The 22,249-nt window shown below is 36.7% G+C and overlaps 2 protein-coding genes across 2 annotated transcripts; both read right to left on the bottom strand.

Annotated features, from left to right (window-relative positions):
• Nucleotides 1–152: 152 nt before the first annotated feature.
• LOC109149930 lies at nucleotides 153–2,611 on the bottom strand. The gene is made up of 3 exons (XM_019297923.1): nucleotides 1,900–2,611; nucleotides 1,546–1,812; nucleotides 153–1,006 (listed from the first exon to the last, which is right to left on the bottom strand). The coding sequence occupies exons 1-3, from the start codon at nucleotides 2,609–2,611 to the stop codon at nucleotides 153–155; spliced, it is 1,833 nt and encodes a 610-aa protein (XP_019153468.1).
• Nucleotides 2,612–9,944: 7,333 nt separating this feature from the next.
• LOC109149929 lies at nucleotides 9,945–13,159 on the bottom strand. The gene is made up of 9 exons (XM_019297922.1): nucleotides 13,049–13,159; nucleotides 12,615–12,885; nucleotides 12,433–12,529; nucleotides 12,221–12,348; nucleotides 12,033–12,120; nucleotides 11,827–11,959; nucleotides 10,588–10,869; nucleotides 10,204–10,440; nucleotides 9,945–10,115 (listed from the first exon to the last, which is right to left on the bottom strand). The coding sequence occupies exons 1-9, from the start codon at nucleotides 13,157–13,159 to the stop codon at nucleotides 9,945–9,947; spliced, it is 1,518 nt and encodes a 505-aa protein (XP_019153467.1).
• Nucleotides 13,160–22,249: the final 9,090 nt, after the last annotated feature.

Here is a 22,249-nt window from a genome sequence, read left to right as displayed (position 1 = left end):
GTATGTTATGTTACAATTTGTGTGAACTAATGCGGTTAAAATTTATAACATATAAATGAAATATGTTTGGGAATTCAACAAAAACAATATGAAAACGGTATATTACAAATAGTTGCAAGGTGATGGTACTAAGAAAAGAGAACTTTACAAAATTACAAATTATTGAAAACTTCATGATATACAACATTAGTGGTTGATGTAGTAGTTGAACTTGGGTCTTTGACTATCAATATTTTGAGATCGTCTGGATTGTTAACCCGAGATGCAGCTACGTACAACTGACCGTGTACAAAAACTGGTTTCTTTAGTATTAAACCAACATGAGTCAACGTTTGTCCTTGACTTTTGTTTATGGTCATTGCATATGAAAGCATTAATGGAAATTGCCTTCGTTGAAACTTGAACGGCAATCTTGGATCAGAGGGTGACATTGACATTCGGGGGATCAACACTTTTGTACCTTTGTTAGGTCCAGTCAGAATCTCGCCTTCAATAACATGGTCTGCTAGCTTTGTGATTATCAACCGAGTTCCATTGCACAAACCAAGAGAATGGTCAATATTTCTTATTAACATTACCAGTGAACCGATTTTCAAAGTCAGTGTATGATTTCGTAGACCTGAAACCCTAATGCTGTTTAGAAATTCCGGTGTGTGTACATCTCCAAATATGCCGTTGTCGCCATCGGCTTTGCATACTGCGTCTGAACTATAGTATGACCTACTTTCGGCATTATGCAACTCAGTCATATAGTCATTGACTGTGTTGACCACATCGAGCGTTGGAGCTAATATAGCACGACCTAGCAGATGCTCGGGGTCGGTGTTTCCATTTGCAAACATAGGAAATGTATTGTGCACAATTGTTTTAATATCGTCCCTTTCGGATGACAGTAACATGTGTTTTGGTATTTCAACCTCTGCGAAACCATCATTCCGCCCACCCAGCTTTCCATCACCGACATTAGCAATCCAATCGACAAATTCTTGTAATGCCTGCCGGTTTCCTACGTTTGGTACCGAACTTAGTCTGAGGTTTTTAGTCAACCTTAAAATTTTGCAACTATCCCATAGATATGATGAATTGATGGCTGAAGAAACAATATCTTGCCGTGTACCTTTTGGAACTATTGGGAGAATTTGGCGGAAATCTCCACCCAAAACAACTTTTTACCACCAAACGTCTTCATTTCACTACACGGGTCTACAAAACGCAACAAATCCCGCATAGTTCGATCTAAGGCTTCAAAGCAATGTTTGTGCATCATGGGAGCTTCATCCCATATTATCAATCTCGTCTTTATCAACAATTCAGCCAGGTCGCTACCTTGTTTAATGTTACAGGTCGAGTCTTCGTTTATTGCAATAGGTATTGCAGATCTTGAGTGTGCAATTCGGCCACCTGGTAACAACAAAGAAGCCATGCCACTTGATGCGACATTTAAAACGATCTGACATTTGCATCAGACTGCAGCTGACAACACTCTCCACAAGAAAGTCTTTCCTGTTCCACCGTATCCATAAACAAAAAATAAGCCACCTTTACCGTCTGCAATGTCTTGTATAACCGTATCATAGATGAGACTCTGTTCTTCAGTTAGTTTGGCACATAGCAGTTCAGCATCTTCTTTCAACTGTTCACGATTGTAACATAACTCTTCAAAAACCAACCGATTTTGAAACAACCTTGAATTATCAGTACTTGGTATTGGCATCGGAGGGTAGTCTTTTAAAGACTTATTTTGTTGCCCCAAAAGGTTTTCCAATTCCAACAATGCAAAGTTCTTTTTCTCTTCCTCTGTTAAGACCAAATCTATTACGATGCCAACAGCCAGATAGTTATAAATATAACCTAAGAAATTTGATGAAAGATTATTATATCATAAAAAATTTACATTACCTTGTTGTTTTAATATTCTTCTTTGATAGTGTTGAGCATCTTCACACAAATGTTGCCACACTTGATTCCAAACATTTTCGGGCCTAATAATTGAGGAGGATGTTAGTAAGACAACAAATAGCTTCCTCAATGAATGTGCAGTTGACCAGTAGCTTGCTTCATTTATAGCATCAATGTATTCTTTATCATCGTCTAACAATCCATGAGCATAACATGCATCTCTAAAGGTCAAGTACTCAACACCATTAACTGTCCTAATATCTTGGAAACCTTTTGGACCACAGATTATGTTCAATAGACACCTTAAATAATAAATTTCTCCTGAAGCTGGTGGTACATAGAATATTCGACCAATTGAGAAACCCTTCTTTCTTGGATGCCATTCACGGATGTCCTTTTTCCACACAAATTTGGTAGGCATTTCAATGTAAGTTAATAAGCTCGCTTCTTTAAACTTCTGGTTGGCTACAAACCATGCATTAAACATACTTTGCCCAACGGTCTCTCTATTGAGGACATGATCAATCGTATCATCGTCTTGGAAAACAACTGATTGGCAGTCAGGCAAGTGAAAGCTTACTCGCTCAACCGGTAGAGTTCTGTACTGGACTTCAAAACTAAACAACCTCCAAGCTGCCTCGCATGCAGAGATGTATCTGCAGTCATAGTACATGTTTATTTCATCCACCATCTCATTACCAGCTTCATCCATCGTAGTCTTATAAAGCTCAGCCGTTACACGGTCGTTACCCTTGTTGACATACTTGAATAGGTACTTGATTGACCTAGATTGGTTACACCACTCTACATTAATGTGGGCTACTTTGTATTTCAAGAGCAAGTACCGATTATGTGGTACAACATACCTATTGTCCAACTCTATTCCATTTTTTTTTATTGTCCTCTTATCATCCCTTCTTCGATACAACGGGTAACCATCCTAGTCAAAATGGGATGCATCAATGTATCTTTTTGGAAAATACTTCGAACACTTGCCATTTACCGTGCACGGTGAATTACTCCTGGCAACACCACACGGGCCGTGCAACATGAATTCTTCGACAGCTTTGTATACTCAATGTCCCTCAGCTTGTCTGGGATCTCGGCAGAAATGATCGTGTCCATAAAAGTAGGATTGGCAAAGCAGCTCGTCCCTTGTAGGAACAGTAATATGTGAGCATATGCAAGACCTCGTTTCTGAAACTCAATTGTGTATATTACTGTCCAAAAAACAATTAGATGATGTGAGTTCTAAGATTCGTATTCTTAAGTATTTTATGAAAAACGGCAGTTATAAGGAAATGCGGAGCGCACCTGCCCTTACCGCACCAAACAGTTTCCCATTTTTTTATTTCTTTTATTAAGCAGTCTAGCTTCATCTTGAAAACTCGGCAAACAATGTCCGGTCGATCTTCAGCTTTCAAATTTCTTTTCTCCAAAAAGCGTTGAATCTCGGGCCATTTAGGATTACATGTAAAAGTAATAAACAGATTTGGATAACCTATAAATCTGCAAATTGGAGTTGCCATGGCGTCTTGGTAGTTTTGTATCAAGTATCTTGCTCCTCCCGTGAAACTTGAAGGTAATATTATTCTTTTACCTTGAGAGCTAGGTTGAACTTCACCTCGTGTCAACGCATCAGAGAGACCTTTGTACGCCTCACACCTCAAAGCTTTTTGATTTGACCTAGTATATAGTAACCTCTAAGATTCAACCATAGTATACGCATCAACCAAGAATTGTTGGAATAACCTTTTAGGGTACATTATAGTTGAGATCTCATTTGATCTTTCGTGAATACGGAACGCGAAGTACTTTCTTTGTGAAACACTCTTTCGTGCAAAATTTTGTTTAGTACAATGTGTTGCAAAGTGTATATCTTCCCTAAAACCATACTCTCCATATAGAAATAAAATTGGGTATTGCAATGGTAGATACGCTGGGTTTAATTCACTTATTCGTTTCAGGATTCCAGATTTAGACTCGACCACAATATCACGTTCACCCATGCAAGGGTCTAAATCTCCAACAATGAGAGCAGCAACCTCGGAAGTAGTTGGTAGCGCATACGTTCTGGCATCTTTAGACCTCTTCCCTATTAATCTCATTCTAATTTCACTTTTAGGATTAGATTCCATAAATGACTTGGCCATTCGGAATGACTTAACCAAAACATTGTGCTCATCTGGGTTTTGCTTAATGTCATGAACTACATCAAGATGCAATGTAGAACCATTGTTTTCCGCCCTAAAAAAATAAGAATATATAATATAAGATTTTAAGTATTAACCAATGAGAGGCCCAAAAGAGTTTACTAACACAGAATATTATACCTCAAAGAGTTGAAGCGATTTTCTATCTCATTCTCTGTATCATGAATGTATAATTGTGAAAATTTAGGTTGAGTGCCAAGTGAAGGCAATAAACTTCCAATGCGATGGAAATTTTGACCATTTATACGGAATATAGGCGGCGATGTTCCGTTGTTAATAGTTCTATCAATTTTTCCACCCATCGACGTGAAGCAAAACATGTTGTTATAGGACCTTATATTCTTCAAAAAACATTTGTTTTTATCACTTGATATAAAGAATAGATCATACAACTTTTGAGGAGGCTTTGTCATGAATGGCAACTTTATCTTACCATTCACACAACATGCGGAGTATTTAGGCCCGTCACATGACCTTGAATTGCTTGACCGTTCATTGTACCAAAAAAATGAATTACAATGCTCGCAAACATACTCTGGATTACCACTATCAAAATAATAGTCTAAAAAGAAAAAAAAATTAATATTAGTTCATATTTAACAAAATAATATAGTTCATTGTCGTCCAAAGATAGTATGTATTCGTCCGACAACATTTAATATGAACTCACCATTTTTTGAGGGCATATTGTCATGTAATTGTTCAACAACTTCCTGAAAATCTGACATCAAATTTCGACAATGCTCGATGGGTTTAGTCTCCGGCTCTACCACGACTATTTGCCGGTTATTGTCATTTGTAATACAACAATTACTTTCAAATCCTACACAAACGATTACAAAATATATTACATGATTATTAAATATTTACTTAAACATTATAATTTACTATTGACTATGCAATAAGCAACTCGTCCTCGTAATATATTTATACCTAGTTGCGAATCTGGGGTTCGATTTAAGTCGAAGCAACGATTCTGGTAGTTGGATGTAGTTGGTCTGTCGCGGTCCCCATTAACTGTATCACAATTTGCTTTAATTAAAAAGATATTATACAAAGACTTGTTAGACTATTAAGTATTCCATTTGACTACATATATAAATTTATAGTAATCTTATTACAATATACTTGTTGAGATTATTACTATTTGATATGTTGCTAAATGGCATTCTGCTACAAAAATCTTGCGTTGAGGTAGTCTGTATTGTCGTTCGTACCGGAGAAGAAGCTGTGAATTACAGTAACAAAGATTATTATCAAGTAACAGTAAACACATATGACTATAAATTATTACCTTGCGAGACTGGTGATCTATTTAAGTCGAACGAATGATTATGGCGCTTGGTTCTCGGTGATTTATCACGGTCCCCGGTAGCTCGAGCGAAATTTGCTTTAATTATAGAACAGGCGTACAAAACACACGTTATAATATTAATTATCCCATTTGATTGTTAGAGAATTTATACAAATATTATTATAATATTGGTTGAGCTTCATACTATTTGATATGTTGCTTAATGGCATTCTGCTACTAAAATCTTGCATTGGGGTAGTCCGTATTGTCGTCCGAACCGCAGGTTCACCTGTCGATTGCAGTGACAACTAATATTAACAACAATTCATTAAGGGAGTGAATTGTTCCAAAAGAAAACACTTACCATTTGTATGAATACTTAAAGGCGTACTTAGCGAACTTTGGAAAACACCAATTAGCGGTGTACCCATTTTTGTATTCTTGGTAGATTCAAAGGACGGCATGTACGTTGAACCATTGACAGTGATATTTTCATTCTCTGTACAAAAAAAAAAAAAAAAAAAACAATGTTATCACTACACATGTATTTTTTGGTATACCCATTTTTGTTACTCATACCGAGATCTACTTTAATTATTCAATAATAGGTTGTCAATAATGACGTTATTATATTGTATAATCACAATTATAATGTTAAAGTAATACTAATACTTTAATATTTAGTCATAATATTATTATATCGTATCATAATATAATATAATCATATCATAATCATAATAACATTAAAAATCTTTACACAGCTTAATCTCATTTTTTAGTAGAACGTTAATAATATTACTTTCATAATTGCCTAAATATTAATAATAACATTTAAAAGTGTAATGATACAAATAATAATGATTAATATTATTATCAAATAATAACAATACTAATATTACTATAAGAATAAAAAAATAATAAAAATATAGTAATAAGTAAAATTAATATTAATTACCAACAATTATAATAAACAATTTAGTACATGAAGTTGTAATACATAAACAATTAAACTATAAAATGAATAATAATAATAATATTTATGCGCAATGCGATGCGGTGATGTTATGACTAAATAATAATAATATTTATGCGATGCACAATTAAACAATTTTATGACTAAATAACAGTACATGTACTTTAATATCAATATTAATAATAATTATTATTATAATTGCGGTGATGTTCACAGCTGGCCTGAGACGGTGATGTTTACAGTTGGCCTTCCCTTTCCAACACACCTAGAAGGCTCCATTCTGAGCTCATTTCACTCATCCTATTGTGGGTTCTCTCACTACAAATGGAGTTGATTACTCCGGTTAGGGTTCGATTTGTCAGTCTCGAACCCTCTATACTATGGATTCACGATGAAGATGATGTTTCTGTGAAGTATCAACTGACGCATACGTATCCACAATACTCCCAATCTGAGTGTTCACTCCATAGTCAAAACCCCGAGTCGGAGTTATCACCGGGTCTATCGTCCTCTAAAGATGAACACTATACTTCGCCAGAGGTCATGGGTAAACAGAGATCGAAGCTTGGTAGTAATAAATGTGTGTGATGATCAACGGTGGACCAAGGCAGAAATGGGTGTTCTCTTACACGATTTCTAGGATTTATACCAAGTTGGGTAAGGATTTCTAACCCTATCTCTACTACGTTTTCAGATCTAAGTATGGTGTATATATATCTATCTAAAATGGCAGCTAGCTTATAGAACTAATTTTTAGAACTCATCTTACTATAGAACACATGCATGTGGATTTTGTTTATCACAACATCTATATACTGAAATTTAATTTGTGCCATTAATTTTTTGGGCCAAGAACACATACACATAGTTTATATGGTTTGAGATAGTCTTTAGGTCTATACTCTAACACAGAATAGTATAATTACTTTAACAGTATATAGTATTACCTTGGTTGTTGCTGGGATGCTTCCGCTTCGAACCAATGGTGGTTGAAGATGTAATTTTCTTCATGTGTTCGTCGGGAGATGAATTGGCTAAATTCCAATTTTGTTTAGGTGGTGCTTCAGAGAGATTAAGAATATCTCTGTGTTGATTATATAGTAGTAGAGCATTCCCAACCAAGATTGGGAGACAACATTGGAAAATGGTGATTATAATTCAAGTTGGAATATTAAAAGTTTTAGTTGTGCTACTTAATGCATAGTGATATCAATATACGTGCTAGTTGCATATTATTACTATTTCCTTCTCATAATTACATCGATTTATCAAATTAGTCTGAAATATAATAAGGTTTCTGATTAAGCTACTATGTTGTTTTACAGGTAGCCTGAATATGAAAAGAGCTGTGGTTGTGAACATGTTGTGACATGTTTTAGCTAAGTAAGTACCAATGTTATAGATTTTGGTACTTACAGTTGCTTAGCAAGGCTCAAAGATAAGTTTTAAGACGCTAAATAGTGTAGAATCTACTGTGATATACATTGTTAGTTACCCATAATAATATTATTTCATTGTTTCTAAAATATATTGTTTTTATACTCCCTTCATCCAGATAATTTGCTTGTGGAATCTGTATGACAATCTGTATAGTTCTTAAAGCATTTGAAGAGGCTTCTTAAGTACAAAGTTGGTGTCAACACATGGTAAGTCCCTAATCAGTACTAAGTCCCTAATCATGTACTTTCTAATCCCGTGCTTATTATAAGCATCATTTGCCTGCCAGTCGTATCTTAATTTAATAATTATTGACTAAACTGAAGGCAAGCTGCTACACAATCTATGATGGTTCAAAGGATATTGAAGAGAGCTTATATTGTAAATTGTTGTCAACATGTCGGTGTCCATAATGACATCTAATTATGCACGTTGGGAATTTCAGTTGTACTTGCATTATCAAAGATAAGTTTTAATTCCATAATTAGCTATCACTATACTTCATTACACATGTGTTTGCTACTCATTCTATATTATTTCATTGTTCGTAATGTACTATATATAATATTTCAGGTTCGCATTTTGATCGGCATTATCCTATTCTTGCTGAACTCACCTGAATTCGCCTTGTCTTTTTATTTTCATATAGTAATTGAAAACTAATTGAAGTATCGTTTTACTTAATCGAGTATTAGTCTACTCATGTTTAGACATTCAAGTTTACTGAAAATATTAAGCAGCTCAACATGTGCCTTTGATTTTTTTTTTTGTTATGTTACACTTATTTGAAATACCTCTATGATTAAGTTAGATTACAGTTTTACTCACAATTGTGTTTTTGACTCCATTCTAAAGTAGAATTAAGTGTGTTACTTGATCAAACTTAAAACAGTTTTGAGTAACAAAGATGTTAAGCCGTTTTGTTTGAATCCTAATACATTGTCAGGGCCGGATTTTAGGTTTTTGGGGCCCTGTTCTGGTAAATAACTGAGGCCTTCCAAAATCATAATTTTTAATATGCAAGTTTCGAACCTTTAACCTCCCAGTAAAAATACAATGAATACACATTACTATCATCTCTTCATAGAACCTTTTAAGTTTAATTGAAAACTTTTAATTTTTATATCAAAACTAGATCAGTAAATATTAAATATTGGACCTCTAAAATTTGGGGCCCCTCTAAAACTGGGGTCCCTGTGCGGTAGCCCTGCTTGCACAGCCTAAAATCCGGCCTTGTACATTGTAAACTCTGAAGATACCTGATTATTTACATTTGAAACTTGATGTATAACAACATTTTCTATTCTGCCTACATTATAATGTATAAGTTAGTTTCATAATAATTTTGCTACCTTATATTAAGTACAATGTTAATATCCTGTTTACATTATTTAGGGTGGTCAAAATTGGATGCCAACATGCTTTGCTGTTAGTGATTACCAAACTGGAGAAGTGATTGACAGTAACCAATAGATAGGGTGAGATATCTCTTTTACTAAATAATACAGTTTTGTAATCTTTTTATCTATAGTTTAGTAATCAGTGTAGAGTTATTGATAGGATGTAATCTTAATAGAAGTAATGGATAAGTGCTTTTAGGATTAGATCAAAAAAATATAAAAAATATTTACAATGTTTACATTATTAGGAATAGAGCAGGTAAAATTATATGTAATCACTAAGATTTAGCTTACATTAATCTTGTTTTCAAAAAAAAAAAAAAAAAAAAAAAACTTACATTAATCGTCCATCTAATGTTTTACCTTAACAAATTACAATTGAAACTATATCTGTATGCTAACATATACTATTTGCATGCTCTTTTTCCATCATGTGATGTTCATCTTCTTCCCCTTTATGTGGCATCACTGTCTTCTTTAGTACCTACAAAAAAAAAAAAAAAAAAAATCCATTTTGCAGAAGGGATATCACATTTTCCTTACTAATAACATGATTTAAAAACCAATTGAAACCAATTAAATCCACCATGAGTATCCAAAATGTTATGTCAATATGTTTTAGGAAAACCGCAAGTTTGTCCTCATAAAAGCATTCATAACAAAAAAAAAAAAAAAAAAAAAAAGTTCAATAGAGCACATCCCAGTCATTTAACTCATTACACATCTGCTTATTTCTCAATTTTGACCACAACTTCCTTGCTTTTTTTAGAACTTTGTGTGCTGGAAAATTCGTCAATCAGTGATCTCTTTACTGTTCCATTCTCAATGTTGTTCTCTGCACTCAGCCTCTGTGCAACAACTTGTAGAGGACTTTCAGCTTCATTTGCTTGGTCATTTTCCTACAAAATCATAAGTTGAAAAAGTACTAAGTAATCTGCATTTATAAAGTAATTGGTATAATATGATACTCGGTATCCCCAATTATACCTCTAGATCCCATAGATCCTCATCTGTAAGCTCCAACTTCAACTTTGAACTAAGATCCCTGTCCCTAACTTGAATTAGCTCTGCTGCATGCTTTTCTACAATCTTTTCATCAGTGATGATCCTCATAACAGGGAAAGCATTAAGATAGTTTTGGAACTGTTCTTTGCGAACAGCAATTCGAAATAGCAGATTCAATCCAATGAGAGTCTCAAGCTCCTTAGGTAGCCCCTTTCGGCCCTGCACGTAATTCATTTATTTTTTAAACTTTGTGTACATAGGAAATTTATACAATTGGTATATTAGTTAACAATTATATATACTTTATTACCTTAGGTACTATTCCTAAGTTAATATAATAGTTAAGAATTAAATACCCTTTAGTACCTTAGTATGGGTATCCTTCAAATCATCTGCGCTAATACCAAGTAGATCAAGGCACTCCCTGTCCCATAGAAGGAAAGGAGCATTCCAATCCAAGTCCACCACCCTAACTTTAACCTTGTACCTCAGGGTTCCATCACCCCAATTCCTGTCACACGTACTACACCACAGCCACTTTCCTTTCAGTTTCAGCTTTTTGTTGCAACCCTTTGTTCTACACGAAGCATAGTACCACTCAGGGTCATCAATGAACACAATCCTTGCTGCCACCCAAAAATCTCCAAACTGCACACACACATAGACAATTAGCAAGGTACATTATGAGCCCCAATCCCTACCTGTGTGAGTATAAATGTAAAAAATATTCTGTTCATTGTGAAGGTTTGAGATGCATACTATGTATCAGTTGCTCTATTTTTGCTAACAGAAAAGAACACATACTATGATTATATAACTAACAAAGAATAAGTTGTGTGTGCAGGTTTGGGTCAAACACAGAGTATGGGTTGCATAATAATAACCACAAAACACAGATGCATATGGGTTGGCACTCATTGTGCAGCTTTGAGCTGTTTGTGCAGTTTTGGGTCAAAAACAGATTATGGGTTGCATAATCATACTCACACAAATCTCACAGTTAGTGACTACAATGTTATTTACCCACTGAGATAAGCACCCACTAACAGTCTCTCTAATTTCTTACTCTATTAACTTTTAATGAGTTATATAGGCCTGCTAAGTTCTATATTACCTCTCATTGTGTAGGTTTGAGATGCCTACAGAGCATGGGTTGCACAAACATATAATAATGGACAATTATATAGATTTAAAGGCATTCAAAAAAAAATATAGATTTAAAGACTATATATTTACTCAATCAGGTAAGCATCCAATGGTAGACTTCACAGTATTAGTCTATTACCTTTTAATGTGTAAAATATTATATTTGTTTCAAATCTCATGCATATTATTAACTGCAGATTACAAATCAAGCAGTTGACATTGATATCTCACAACATTATTTACTCAATCAAGTAAGCATTCAATGGTACGGTAGACTTCACAGTATTAGTCTATTACCTTTTAATGTGTAAAATATTATATTTATTTCAAATCTCATGCATATTATTAACTGCAGATTACAAATCAAGCAGTTGGCATTGATATCTCACAAGATTATTGCTGTAGAGATCACAGTATATCTCCTAAGGTAATACCTAATAGGTTTTAACTATATATTACCTCCTTGTCTCTGTAGATTTCATTGATAGTACGGATTTCCATATCACCAGATAGGGAAGCTGAATAGGAGCTACATTCCTTAAAACTTGATTGCGAAATAATACTGCGCACTGGAGTCTGTTCATGGCTGATACTGTGAAATTAAAAATACACTAAGAATTAGGAAACAATTGACATAGGTAGTGCAAGAATAAGCATTGACTAACCTTTTTCTGAACTCCTCAAATGGTGGAGATTCCTGGTTGAACAGCAGTTGTGTTACATCATAGGAACTACAAATCTTAACATCCTCACCTTTAGACATGATGGTAGTACACATTAGACAAACCATTATTGGTAAATATGGAATTGGTAATATAAGTTACGCACAAACTAACATTTTTAATCCACTTACTTTTTAAACACACCCTAGCCCTACAAAATTGTATCAACACCAATAATGGCTCTTGTGAAGTAGAATTGTAGAATGCCTCGATCTTGCTTACGTGTTCATCCCACAAAGTACACATCAATTGTATTCCACTACAAAATGTTAGATAAGAGATTAGAAGAACAGAAAATTTAAAAATATAATAGAAATAGAAAGGAACCGAATAAAAAAAATACTCAGTGTCTTCAATGGTGAAGTCAATCAGCCTGGAGTTCTTCCCATTAATTAATTTCTCCTGTGGGCAATGTATTTCAATAACTCGACCAATCACATCTACAAAATAGTGCATTAGAATATAAAATAGTAGTAACAATATCAATTAATTAGAAGATTAGATTGAAAGAGAGCAATTGATTACCAAATAGGTGTTTCTCATCAAGGCCTTCATTAGACTTGATCTCTCTAAAGGACTTCAGACGATACATTTTCATAGGAAATTTCGCATTCTTTAAATCCTTTACCATAGTCTGATAGTTAAAGTTTATCATGTACTTCTGTGGGCTGGTTTTGTATGAGTAAAAATTGTTGATCACACAAAAATTCTTTATAGCGTATACTGAACCTTCAATAAAACAACTTAGGTACTTTTCCACATATTCTTTGGGTACATGAGCATGCAGGAAGGAACCCTGTGTATGTGTAAATAACATAAATAGGAATTGTATAAATATATCTCATAAATATGTATAGATAACAAAAATAGGAACTGTAAAAATAAAAACCTGTGTACTAAACCCTAAACTGCACTGCATAATCTCTATCTATTTGAATATATTTTTAAATAGCACTTACCTCATCATCATGAAAAATGATTTCTTTTGATCTAATCTTCGATGGATCACTTCTCTCAGGAATCTGATATGCTCTCACCACCCGTAGCCTAAGAGCCTGCCTGGTGTTCATTGGAGATATTTGGCTAGCAAGGATAAACATCTTGTTGTAGGGAAGAAGAATGAGAGAGGCCAGTGTATATAGAGATTGAAATTTATTAAGTAGCTTTCTGTTAAATAAGTTTGTGCTGTATATGTGCTATATATATAAGGTCTGATGACCTTTCGTTCTTTTTCCTTCGAAATAAATACCTAGAGAATATGTATGGGTTCGTGGGCTCAATGTTCCATATGGGGAACTGATGGAATTAAATACATTCTCTAATCCCATTGGATTGGAGAGTGATCTCACGTAGATATTTTTAAAAATGTAGATTTTCTATAAACTACCAACAGCTGAAGAATCTGGAACTCTTTGCATTTCTTCATTCTCTTTCTCACTAGAGGCGCATTGCTTCTTACTTAACTTGAAATGCATACCAAGAGGTGTATTCACTGGCTTAGCTTTATCCATACTAAATCTCTCAAGTACTTTCTCTATATACTTCTCTTGAGATAACCACAACTTCTTGTTTTGCCTGTCACGAATGATCTTCATCCCAAGAATTTGCTTTGCTGGTCCCATGTCCTTCATAGAAAATGACTTACTCAACTCTTGTTTCAACTGTTGAATTCTTGAAACATTGCGACCAACAATCAACATATCATCAACATAAAGCAACAATATAACAAAGTCATCATCAGAGAATCTGTTTACAAAAACACTGTGGTCTGAAGAAGTCTTCTTGTACCCATGCTTACTCATAACGGAAGTAAACTTTTTATACCACTGCCTCGGAGCTTGCTTCAATCCATACAAACTCTTCTTTAACCTGCAAACATAATCCTCTTTCCCTTTGACTTCGAATCCCTCAGGTTGCTCCATATATATCTCCTCATCCAAATCACCATGGAGAAAAGCTGTCTTTACATCCATCTGCTCAATTTCTAAATCCAAACGAGCTGCTAGACCCAACACAACTCTAATGGATGAAAATTTCACAACAGGAGAGAAAATTTCATCAAAATCAATACCTTTCTTCTAGCTAAAACCTTTCACCACCAGTCGAGCTTTGAATCATGGAACTGAAGTGCCCTCTTCATGTTTCAATCTGTAGACCCACCTGTTCTTCAAAGCTTTCCTGTTCTTTGGTGCCCTTACCAACTCAAAGGTATCATTTGCATATAGGGAATTCATCTCATCCTGCATAGCCTCAAGCCATTGTCTCTTTTGCTCACTCTCCATAGCTTCTTCATAGAACTCAGGTTCTCCCCCATCAGTCAATAGCACATACTGACTGGAAGAGTAACGAGTAGATGGTCTCCGGTCCCTGTTAGACCTTCTAGGATGATCAACTGGAACCTGCGAAGGAACTTCTTGTTCCTGGTGCACAACATCATCAACATGACCATCCACATCAGCTGTATCATCCTGATTGTCTGGTACAAGATCACCGTTCTGGCCATTCTCTTGAACCTCATCAGCATCATGTGTATCTTTGCTGGAAACTGGCTCACAGTCAACCAAACTTCCGCTGTCTTGAGATTCTGGCTTTCTCACTTTGTCAACATCTTCAATGGTTTGATCTTCAAAGAACACTACATCACGGCTTCTCACAAGCTTCTTCTCAACTGGATCATACAGCTTGTAGCCAAATTCATCAAGACCATAACCAATGAAAATGCACTGTCTAGTCTTCGAATCCAACTTAGATCTTTCATCTCTTGGGACATGCACAAATGCCTTACAACCGAAGACTCTGAGGTGATCATAAGAAACTTCCTTTCCACACCAAACCTTATCAGGAACTTCATTATTCAAACCAATAACGGGAGATAAGTTGATAACATGAACAGCTACGGAAACTGCCTCTGCCCAAAAAGAACTAGGCAACTTTGCGTCATCAAGCATACATCTGACTCTCTCCATAATTTTCCGGTTCATCCTCTCTGCTAAGCCATTTAATTGAGGAGTTTTAGGAGGAGTATTCTGATGTTTAATACCGTGCATTCTGCAATACTCATCAAATGGGCCACGGTACTCACCGCCATTATCAGTACGGATGCACTTCAATTTCTTCCCAGTCTGTCTCTCAACAAGGGCATGAAACTCTTTAAACACACAAAGCACATCACTTTTGTGCTTCAAAGTGTAAACCCAGAGTTTCCTAGAATAATCATCAATGAAGGTCACAAAGTAAGATGCACCTCCAAGTGATCTAACCTTCATTGGTCCACACACATCAGAATGTATCAACTCAAGTGGCTCCGGCTTCTTCGAAAGAGAATTGCTCATAAAAGAAACTCTTTTCTGTTTCCCTGCCAGGCAATGAACACATTTGTCCAATCTAGCTTCCTTTACTCCTGAAAGCTTCTTCTTCTTGGCAAGGTAATCAATCCCCTTCACACTCATGTGGCCAAGTCGTTTATGCCACAATTCTGATGCACATTCTTTTGCTGCTACATTCACTGAATCACCAGAAATAGAGCTTTGTAAAGAGTACAAGTTAGAAGACTTGTTACCTTGTGCAATAACCAGCGAGCCTTTAGTGATTTTCCAATGTCCATCAGCAAAGAAACAACAGAAACCATCATCATCGAGTTTTCCTGTAGAAATGAGATTCAGTCTGATACCCGGTGCATGCTTTACATTTTTAAGTTCCAGCTTTGTGCCATTGCTGGTCTGAAGACAAACTGTACCGGTACCAATCACCTTCACCTGACCATCATCACCCATTCTTACCTCTCCAAAGTCACCTGGAGTATATGAAGTAAAGAATTCCTTCCTTGGTGTAACATGGAAAGATGCGCCTGAATCTACAATCCAAGTTGTCTCATGGCATGCAACGTTGACGACGTTCTCATCACAAGAAAGAAGTAAATCTGCTCTAACTATTGCAACCTGGTTCTCTGTGTGATCATCTTTCTTGTCTTGCTTCTGTTCCCTTTTCAACTTGAAGCAATTTTTCTTGATGTGACCCTTCTTGCCACAATGATAACATTCAACATCCTTGTGCCATGACCTTGACTTACTTCTGCTTTTATCTCTACCCTTCTGACCCCTTTGTTTGTTTCTCCCCCTATCATTTGTAACCAAAATATTTGACTGAGAAGTGGAGATGTCTTGAGATCTTCTTCTTGACTCTTCATTCAAGATACCACTCTTGACATACTCCATGGTCACAACACCATTCGGAGCAGAATTGGTCAAAGAAACCCGAAGTGTTTCCCAAGAATCAGGTAGAGTGTTACGCAACCAGAGACCAAGTACCTCATCCTCAAATTTAATGCCCATGCTAGACAACTGATCAAGAACACCCTGAAAATCATTGACATGATCATTGATCAATGTACCTTCCCTGAATCTTAGATTCATCAATTGTTTTAGCAAAAACAATTTGTTATTTCCTGTCTTGGAAGCATACAGGGTCTCAAGTTTATCCCACAGGCTTCTGGCATGTGTCTCGTTGATAATGTGATTCATAACATTATCTTCAACCCATTGGCGAATATAACCACAAACTTGTTGGTGCTCAAAGTCTCACTCTTCGTTTGACATGCTTTCTGGCTTTGCAGTTGCAAACACAGGTAGATGTAATTTCTTCACAAATAGAAGATCCTTCATCTTGGCCTTCCAAATGTGATAATTTCTACCATTCAATCGTACCATATTACTCATATTTGTCTCCATGTCAAATGTACCCAATCAACAACCAGGGCTCTAATACCACTTTGTTGGGAAATCCCACATCCTGTGACAATGAAAACTCACAGACCCGACATAGTGCACAAATACGAGAGGATACAAAACAGCCAAAAATAAATATGAATACAAGGGACAGAAGATTTACGTGGAAAACCCCAAATCGGGGAAAAAACCACGGAACCACCACCAACCAAATAATCCACTATAATAAATCTTGGGTACAAAGTTTCAGGCTACCACACGAGCCAAACATCCAACAATCATCAAATACAACAATTCTAGGCCAAATACATTCTATCACGTTCACCGGCCTAAAAGGAATAATATCTCATACTCAAAGTATTCAATCACTACAAGAGATGAAAAGAATACAAACATTATGAGATTACCCAAAAAGATGCCTGGAACAAACAAGCTGACCTCTTTAAATATTTGATGAAGAAAATACCCAAGAACCAGCACACCTCACGACAAAGTAGCGCTGCCGAATTGAAGCAAAAAAGGTTTCGCCGCTTTTTGTCACCATAGGTTTTAGCCCTCTGCCAATGTTTATATATATATATATATATATATATATATATATATATAATATATATATATATAATAATAATAATAATAATAATAATAATAATAATAATAATAATAATAATAATAATAATTAAGGCTCAAGATGAATAGAGGTCCAACCAAAATATAGTGGATACAAATTGGCTTGGTCCAAACATGAGCTATTTACCACATAGGAGGGAAGCCCAACCCAACAGTATTGTAATGAGGTCCCATAATTTTGAATAAAGATGTGCTACAAAAGCAGTCATAATTAATTTCTTTTGAATCATTCATACGTATTGCAAGCACATTTCCATCTTTAATTACACAAATTTTCTTATAAATTGTGGATACTTAACGATTCTATTCATTTTTCCATTTGTATATATATATATCTTTACATAACTATATTTCCAGATATATATATATATATATATATATATATATATATATATATATATATATATATATATATATATATATATATATATATATATATATATATATATATATATATATGTTGGAAAAAAATAGCTTAAAATGACATTTTAAGTGGCTATTTTGTGGTACAATTATCAGTGGGGTCCACTTCCGATTTGGGTCAGGTCAAAGTGGATTCGGATTCTTTGTAGTGAGACGAAGAGATCGATATATTGTACGCTCAAAACGGATAATAGGTGAATGAGATATTGATTCTCAAAGTAAACCCATTTGAGTTGGAAAATGAAGGGAAAAAGTGGCTTTTGTCCCACATAGCTTTGGAATGAAGATTTTCCCCCCTTATATACAAGAGTGTATAGCATAGAGGCTCTCTCGCGGGGGGGGGGGGGGGGGGTGGTGCAAATCAAATTCCAACTAGCAGAGATTGAAAAAGGCTTGATTCAAGCCCGAGCTCGTGTGCCCGCAAGGCCTGGCCAAACTTCGAAATTGTTTTCCAACACATGCCACTGGATGTGGCACCTGCGGGCACGAATGTAGTCTGGAAATTGGCTGGCCTTGCGGGCTAAGTTATGCCAAACTTCGGAATTGTTTTCTAACACATGCCACTGGATGTGGCCGAAACTGGAATAGTTTCGGCCACACTGCCATGTAAGTTTCGGCCAAGTGGGCCGAAACTGTGCTCTCGGCCCGAGAGGCCGAGACGAGAAAATGCACTAAGGCCGAAACTCTTCGGCCTGGGGTCGAAACTGGAAGTTTCGGCCTACGCTGAACCTGTGCAGTTTTGTGGCCGTTGGTTGTTCAATTCTACTGATACGGAATTAATTCTTTGAGTTAATTCCAATTTTTAATTTTGAATTGAAGGCCATGTTAATGGTGCTGTTACAGGAAGGTGGAAGGGGTGCTCTTAAGTGCCTAATTAAAAGCTATTAAATCCTTCACCCCTATATAAAGAGGAGTTGGGCAGTAGAGTTTTACACATAGAATTACACAACACGAAAGTATATTTTTCCAGCTTCAAAACCTCTCTGCTTCTACTCCTTCTTTAGCTATATTGTGTTCATAGCCATTGTCTTGCTCGCCGGATTCTTTGTTTGAATGCTCAAACATTGAATCATAGCAAGTTTTATCCTGGGAAGCCTAGGCCACAACACTCCTAGCATCTTTGGGAGGTGGCAAATAAGGTTTTAAGGAAAGAGTGCTCACTTGACTCTTGCAAAAACCCAACACCAAACACTAGCCAAATTTCTTCATATTTTCTTCCCTTCTTTCCAGAAAATAATAGTCAATTTTATTTGATTATTATTTGTTTTTCTACCAACGGTACCAACAGTCTTAAAACCTTATTATTTGTTTTTCCGTTGGTGGTCTTCTCCGAATTTCCTTGAAGAAAAATGGAGCATCCCGTACTGCCAATCGATGGGGAGGATAATGTTGTTGTGGACAACAATGGAAGAAACGGCAACAATAATGTTGTTGCGGATAATAGTGGAGGAAATGGAAACAATGTTGCTAATTCCCAAGCTACACCAGTGAACATTGGTTCACAAGATGGTGGGAGCACTAAGGGTTATATTCCCATGTCTCGGGTACCTTCGGTACTGAGTGGTTCGGCTGAAAAGCCGGAGAAGTTCACCAGTGTTGGTTCGAACTTCAAGAGGTGGCAACAGAAAATGTTGTTCTACCTAGCAACTCTCGGCTTGGCGAGGTTCTTGTCCGAGAAGGTTCCCGAGTTGAAGGAACAAGATGCACAATCCGTGATGGCGGTTAGCTATTGGAAGGATTCGGACTTCCTTTGCCGAAACTACATCCTAAATGGATTGTGTGACACGCTATATGATGTATATCGAAAGATAAGCACATCAAAAGCGTTGTGGGAAGCTTTGGATCATAAATACCGAAGTGAGGATGCCGGCTCAAAGAAACTTGTGGTTGGCCGATTCCTCGACTTCAAAATGGTTTACTCAAAGACCGTGCTAAGTAAGGTAGAATATTTGCAATTAATCTTTGATGAGATCCGTGACGAGGGCATGGTGCTAAGTGAAGCCTTCCAAGTGGGATCTGTGATCCATTTGTTGCCTCCAGGTTGGAAGGACTTCAAGAACTACCTTAAGCATAAGCGAAAGGAGATGAATCTGGAGGACCTGATCCAGCGACTCAGGATTGAGGAAGGGAACAGGACGAATGATAGGAAGGTTCCTATCGTTGTTGGCGCTAAAGCCAATGTTGTGGAGCACGGTAAGAGCTCCAAGAGGAACAAGAAGGACAAGCGAAAGCTAGGTCCAAAAGGTGGCGTTACCAAGAACAAGTTTCCTGGTGAATGCTACAATTGTGGCAAGCATGGCCACAGAGCATCTGAATGCAAGCTCCAAGGAAGAAGAACAGGAGTTCTGAAGCCAATATTGTTGGAGATAGCAGTCAGAAGGAGGTCGAGATTAGCCTTTCGGCTATGGTGACCAAGGTGAACCTCGTGGGCTCAAACCCTCGTGAATGGTTCATTGATACCGGTGCAACCAGGCACTTGTGTTGCAACCGAGAGATGTTCAACACCTTTGAGACCATTGAGGGTGAAAAGGTGTGGATGGGAAACTCTGCTCAGTCTGCTGTGGAAGGCATGGGCAAGGTGGTTCTGAAGATGACTTCCGAGAAGGAACTGACGTTGAACAACGTGCTGTATGTTCCTGAGCTGAGGAAGAATCTTGTGTCTGGCTCTCTGTTGAACAAGCATGGCTTTCGCATGGTGTTCGAGTCCGACAAAGTAGTTTTGTCCAAGTTAGGGATGTTTGTTGGTAAATGATATGTAACTGATGGGCTCTTTAAGCTCAATGTAATTCCTGTTATCAATAAAAGCAAAGTTAATTCTGTTACTTGCTTGAGTCTTCCAGTTTGTGGCATGGTAGACTAGGTCATGTTAATTTTAATTCTATGCATAGATTAATTAGCATGGACCATATTCCTAACTTTCAAATTGACACAAATAACAAGTGTGAAATCTGTGTTGAGGCAAAACTAACGAAAGTACCTTTCAAATCGGTTGAAAGGGAAACTGAACCACTAGAATTAATCCATAGTGATTTGTGCGATTTTAGATCGATACAAACGAGAGGTGGTAATAAGTATTTTATCACATTTATCGACGATAGCACACAATACTGCTATGTGTATTTGCTTAAAAGCAAAGATGAAGCCGTTGATAAATTCGTTCTTTATAAGAATGAAGTGGAAAACCAACTTAATCGGAGAATTAAGAAGGTTAGAAGCGATAGAGGTGGTGAGTACGAAGCACCTATTGGTGACTTCTGTGCAAGTGTAGGTATAATACACGAACGTACGACACCTTACTCACCTCAATCGAACGGTGTTGTCGAATGAAAAAATCGTACATTGAAAGATATGATGAATGCGATGCTTATAAGTTCGGGCCTACCTCAAGATGCGTGGGGTGAGGCGATTTTGACAAGTAATTACCTTTTGAATAAGGTACCCCGCAAAAAGCTCGATAAGACTCCTTATGAGCTGTGGAAAGGTAGGAAACCTTCCTACCAGTACCTGAAAGTGTGGGGGTGTCTTGCCAAAGTCTTGGTGCCAACACCTAAGAAAGTAAAGATAGGTCCTAAGACGGTGGACTGTATCTTTATTGGCTATGCACAGAATAGTAGTGCTTATCGGTTCTTAGTACACGAGTCCAATAATCTGGATGTACACGAGAACACGATAATAGAATCAAGGAATGCATATTTCTTCGAGAATATATTTCCTTGTAGGTCCAACGAGGGACCAAGTACGTCAAAATGAACATTTGACGAAACTATGGATAATGATAGTGGGGAATCTGAGAAAGAACCCGAGCTCGAGCCGAGACGCAGTAAGCGGGCGAGAGTTGGAAAATCATTCGGTCCTGATTTTCTAACTTACTTGTTAGAGTACGATTCGGGTACTCTAACTTGTTTATTAGAAAATGAACCCGATTTTCTATCTTGTTTGATAGAGAACGAGCCTCGAACGTATGTAGAAGCCGTGACTTCTACGGAAGGACCAATGTGGAAAGAGGCTATAAAAAGTGAAGTGGATTCTATCCTACATAATCACACTTGGGAACTCGTTGATCTTCCTACGGGTAGTAGACCCATAGGATCCAAGTGGGTCTTTAAAAGGAAGATGAAACCGGATGGTTCCATCGAGAAGTATAAGGCTAGGCTTGTAATCAAGGGTTACAGGCAACGCGAGGGCCTTAATTACTTCGACACGTATTCTCCCGTGACGAGAATAAACTCCATTAGGATGATACTTGCCATAGCCGCGCTGCGGAACTTGGAAGTTCATCAAATGGATGTAAAAACTGCTTTCCTAAATGGCGAATTAGATGAGGAAATATATATGGAACAACCCGAAGGGTTCGTGGTTCCGAGCCAAGAAAGGAAAGTGTGTAAA

This window comes from Ipomoea nil, unplaced genomic scaffold, assembly GCF_001879475.1.
Source record: "Ipomoea nil cultivar Tokyo-kokei standard unplaced genomic scaffold, Asagao_1.1 scaffold2165, whole genome shotgun sequence".
Lineage (NCBI taxonomy): Eukaryota > Viridiplantae > Streptophyta > Magnoliopsida > Solanales > Convolvulaceae > Ipomoea > Ipomoea nil.
The sequence above is the reverse complement of the archived record's forward strand: the minus strand, read 5'-3'. Positions and strand labels throughout refer to the sequence as shown.

What these genes read in the sequence shown, in the direction of transcription:
- LOC109149929 (XM_019297922.1), bottom strand. Translation starts at nt 13,159, where the DNA reads ATGAACACCAGGCAGGCTCTTAGGCTACGGGTGGTGAGAGCATATCAG. An exon ending in TCATTTTTCATGATGATGAG is followed by an intron (nt 12,886 to 13,048) that starts GTAAGTGCTATT and finishes ACACATACACAG; the next exon opens with GGTTCCTTCCTGCATGCTCA. An exon ending in GGCTAGGGTGTGTTTAAAAA is followed by an intron (nt 12,121 to 12,220) that starts GTAAGTGGATTA and finishes TCATGTCTAAAG; the next exon opens with GTGAGGATGTTAAGATTTGT.
- LOC109149930 (XM_019297923.1), bottom strand. Translation starts at nt 2,611, where the DNA reads ATGGATGAAGCTGGTAATGAGATGGTGGATGAAATAAACATGTACTAT. An exon ending in AAGAATATTAAAACAACAAG is followed by an intron (nt 1,813 to 1,899) that starts GTAATGTAAATT and finishes GCATCGTAATAG; the next exon opens with ATTTGGTCTTAACAGAGGAA. An exon ending in TATACAAGACATTGCAGACG is followed by an intron (nt 1,007 to 1,545) that starts GTAAAGGTGGCT and finishes TACCAAACGTAG; the next exon opens with GAAACCGGCAGGCATTACAA.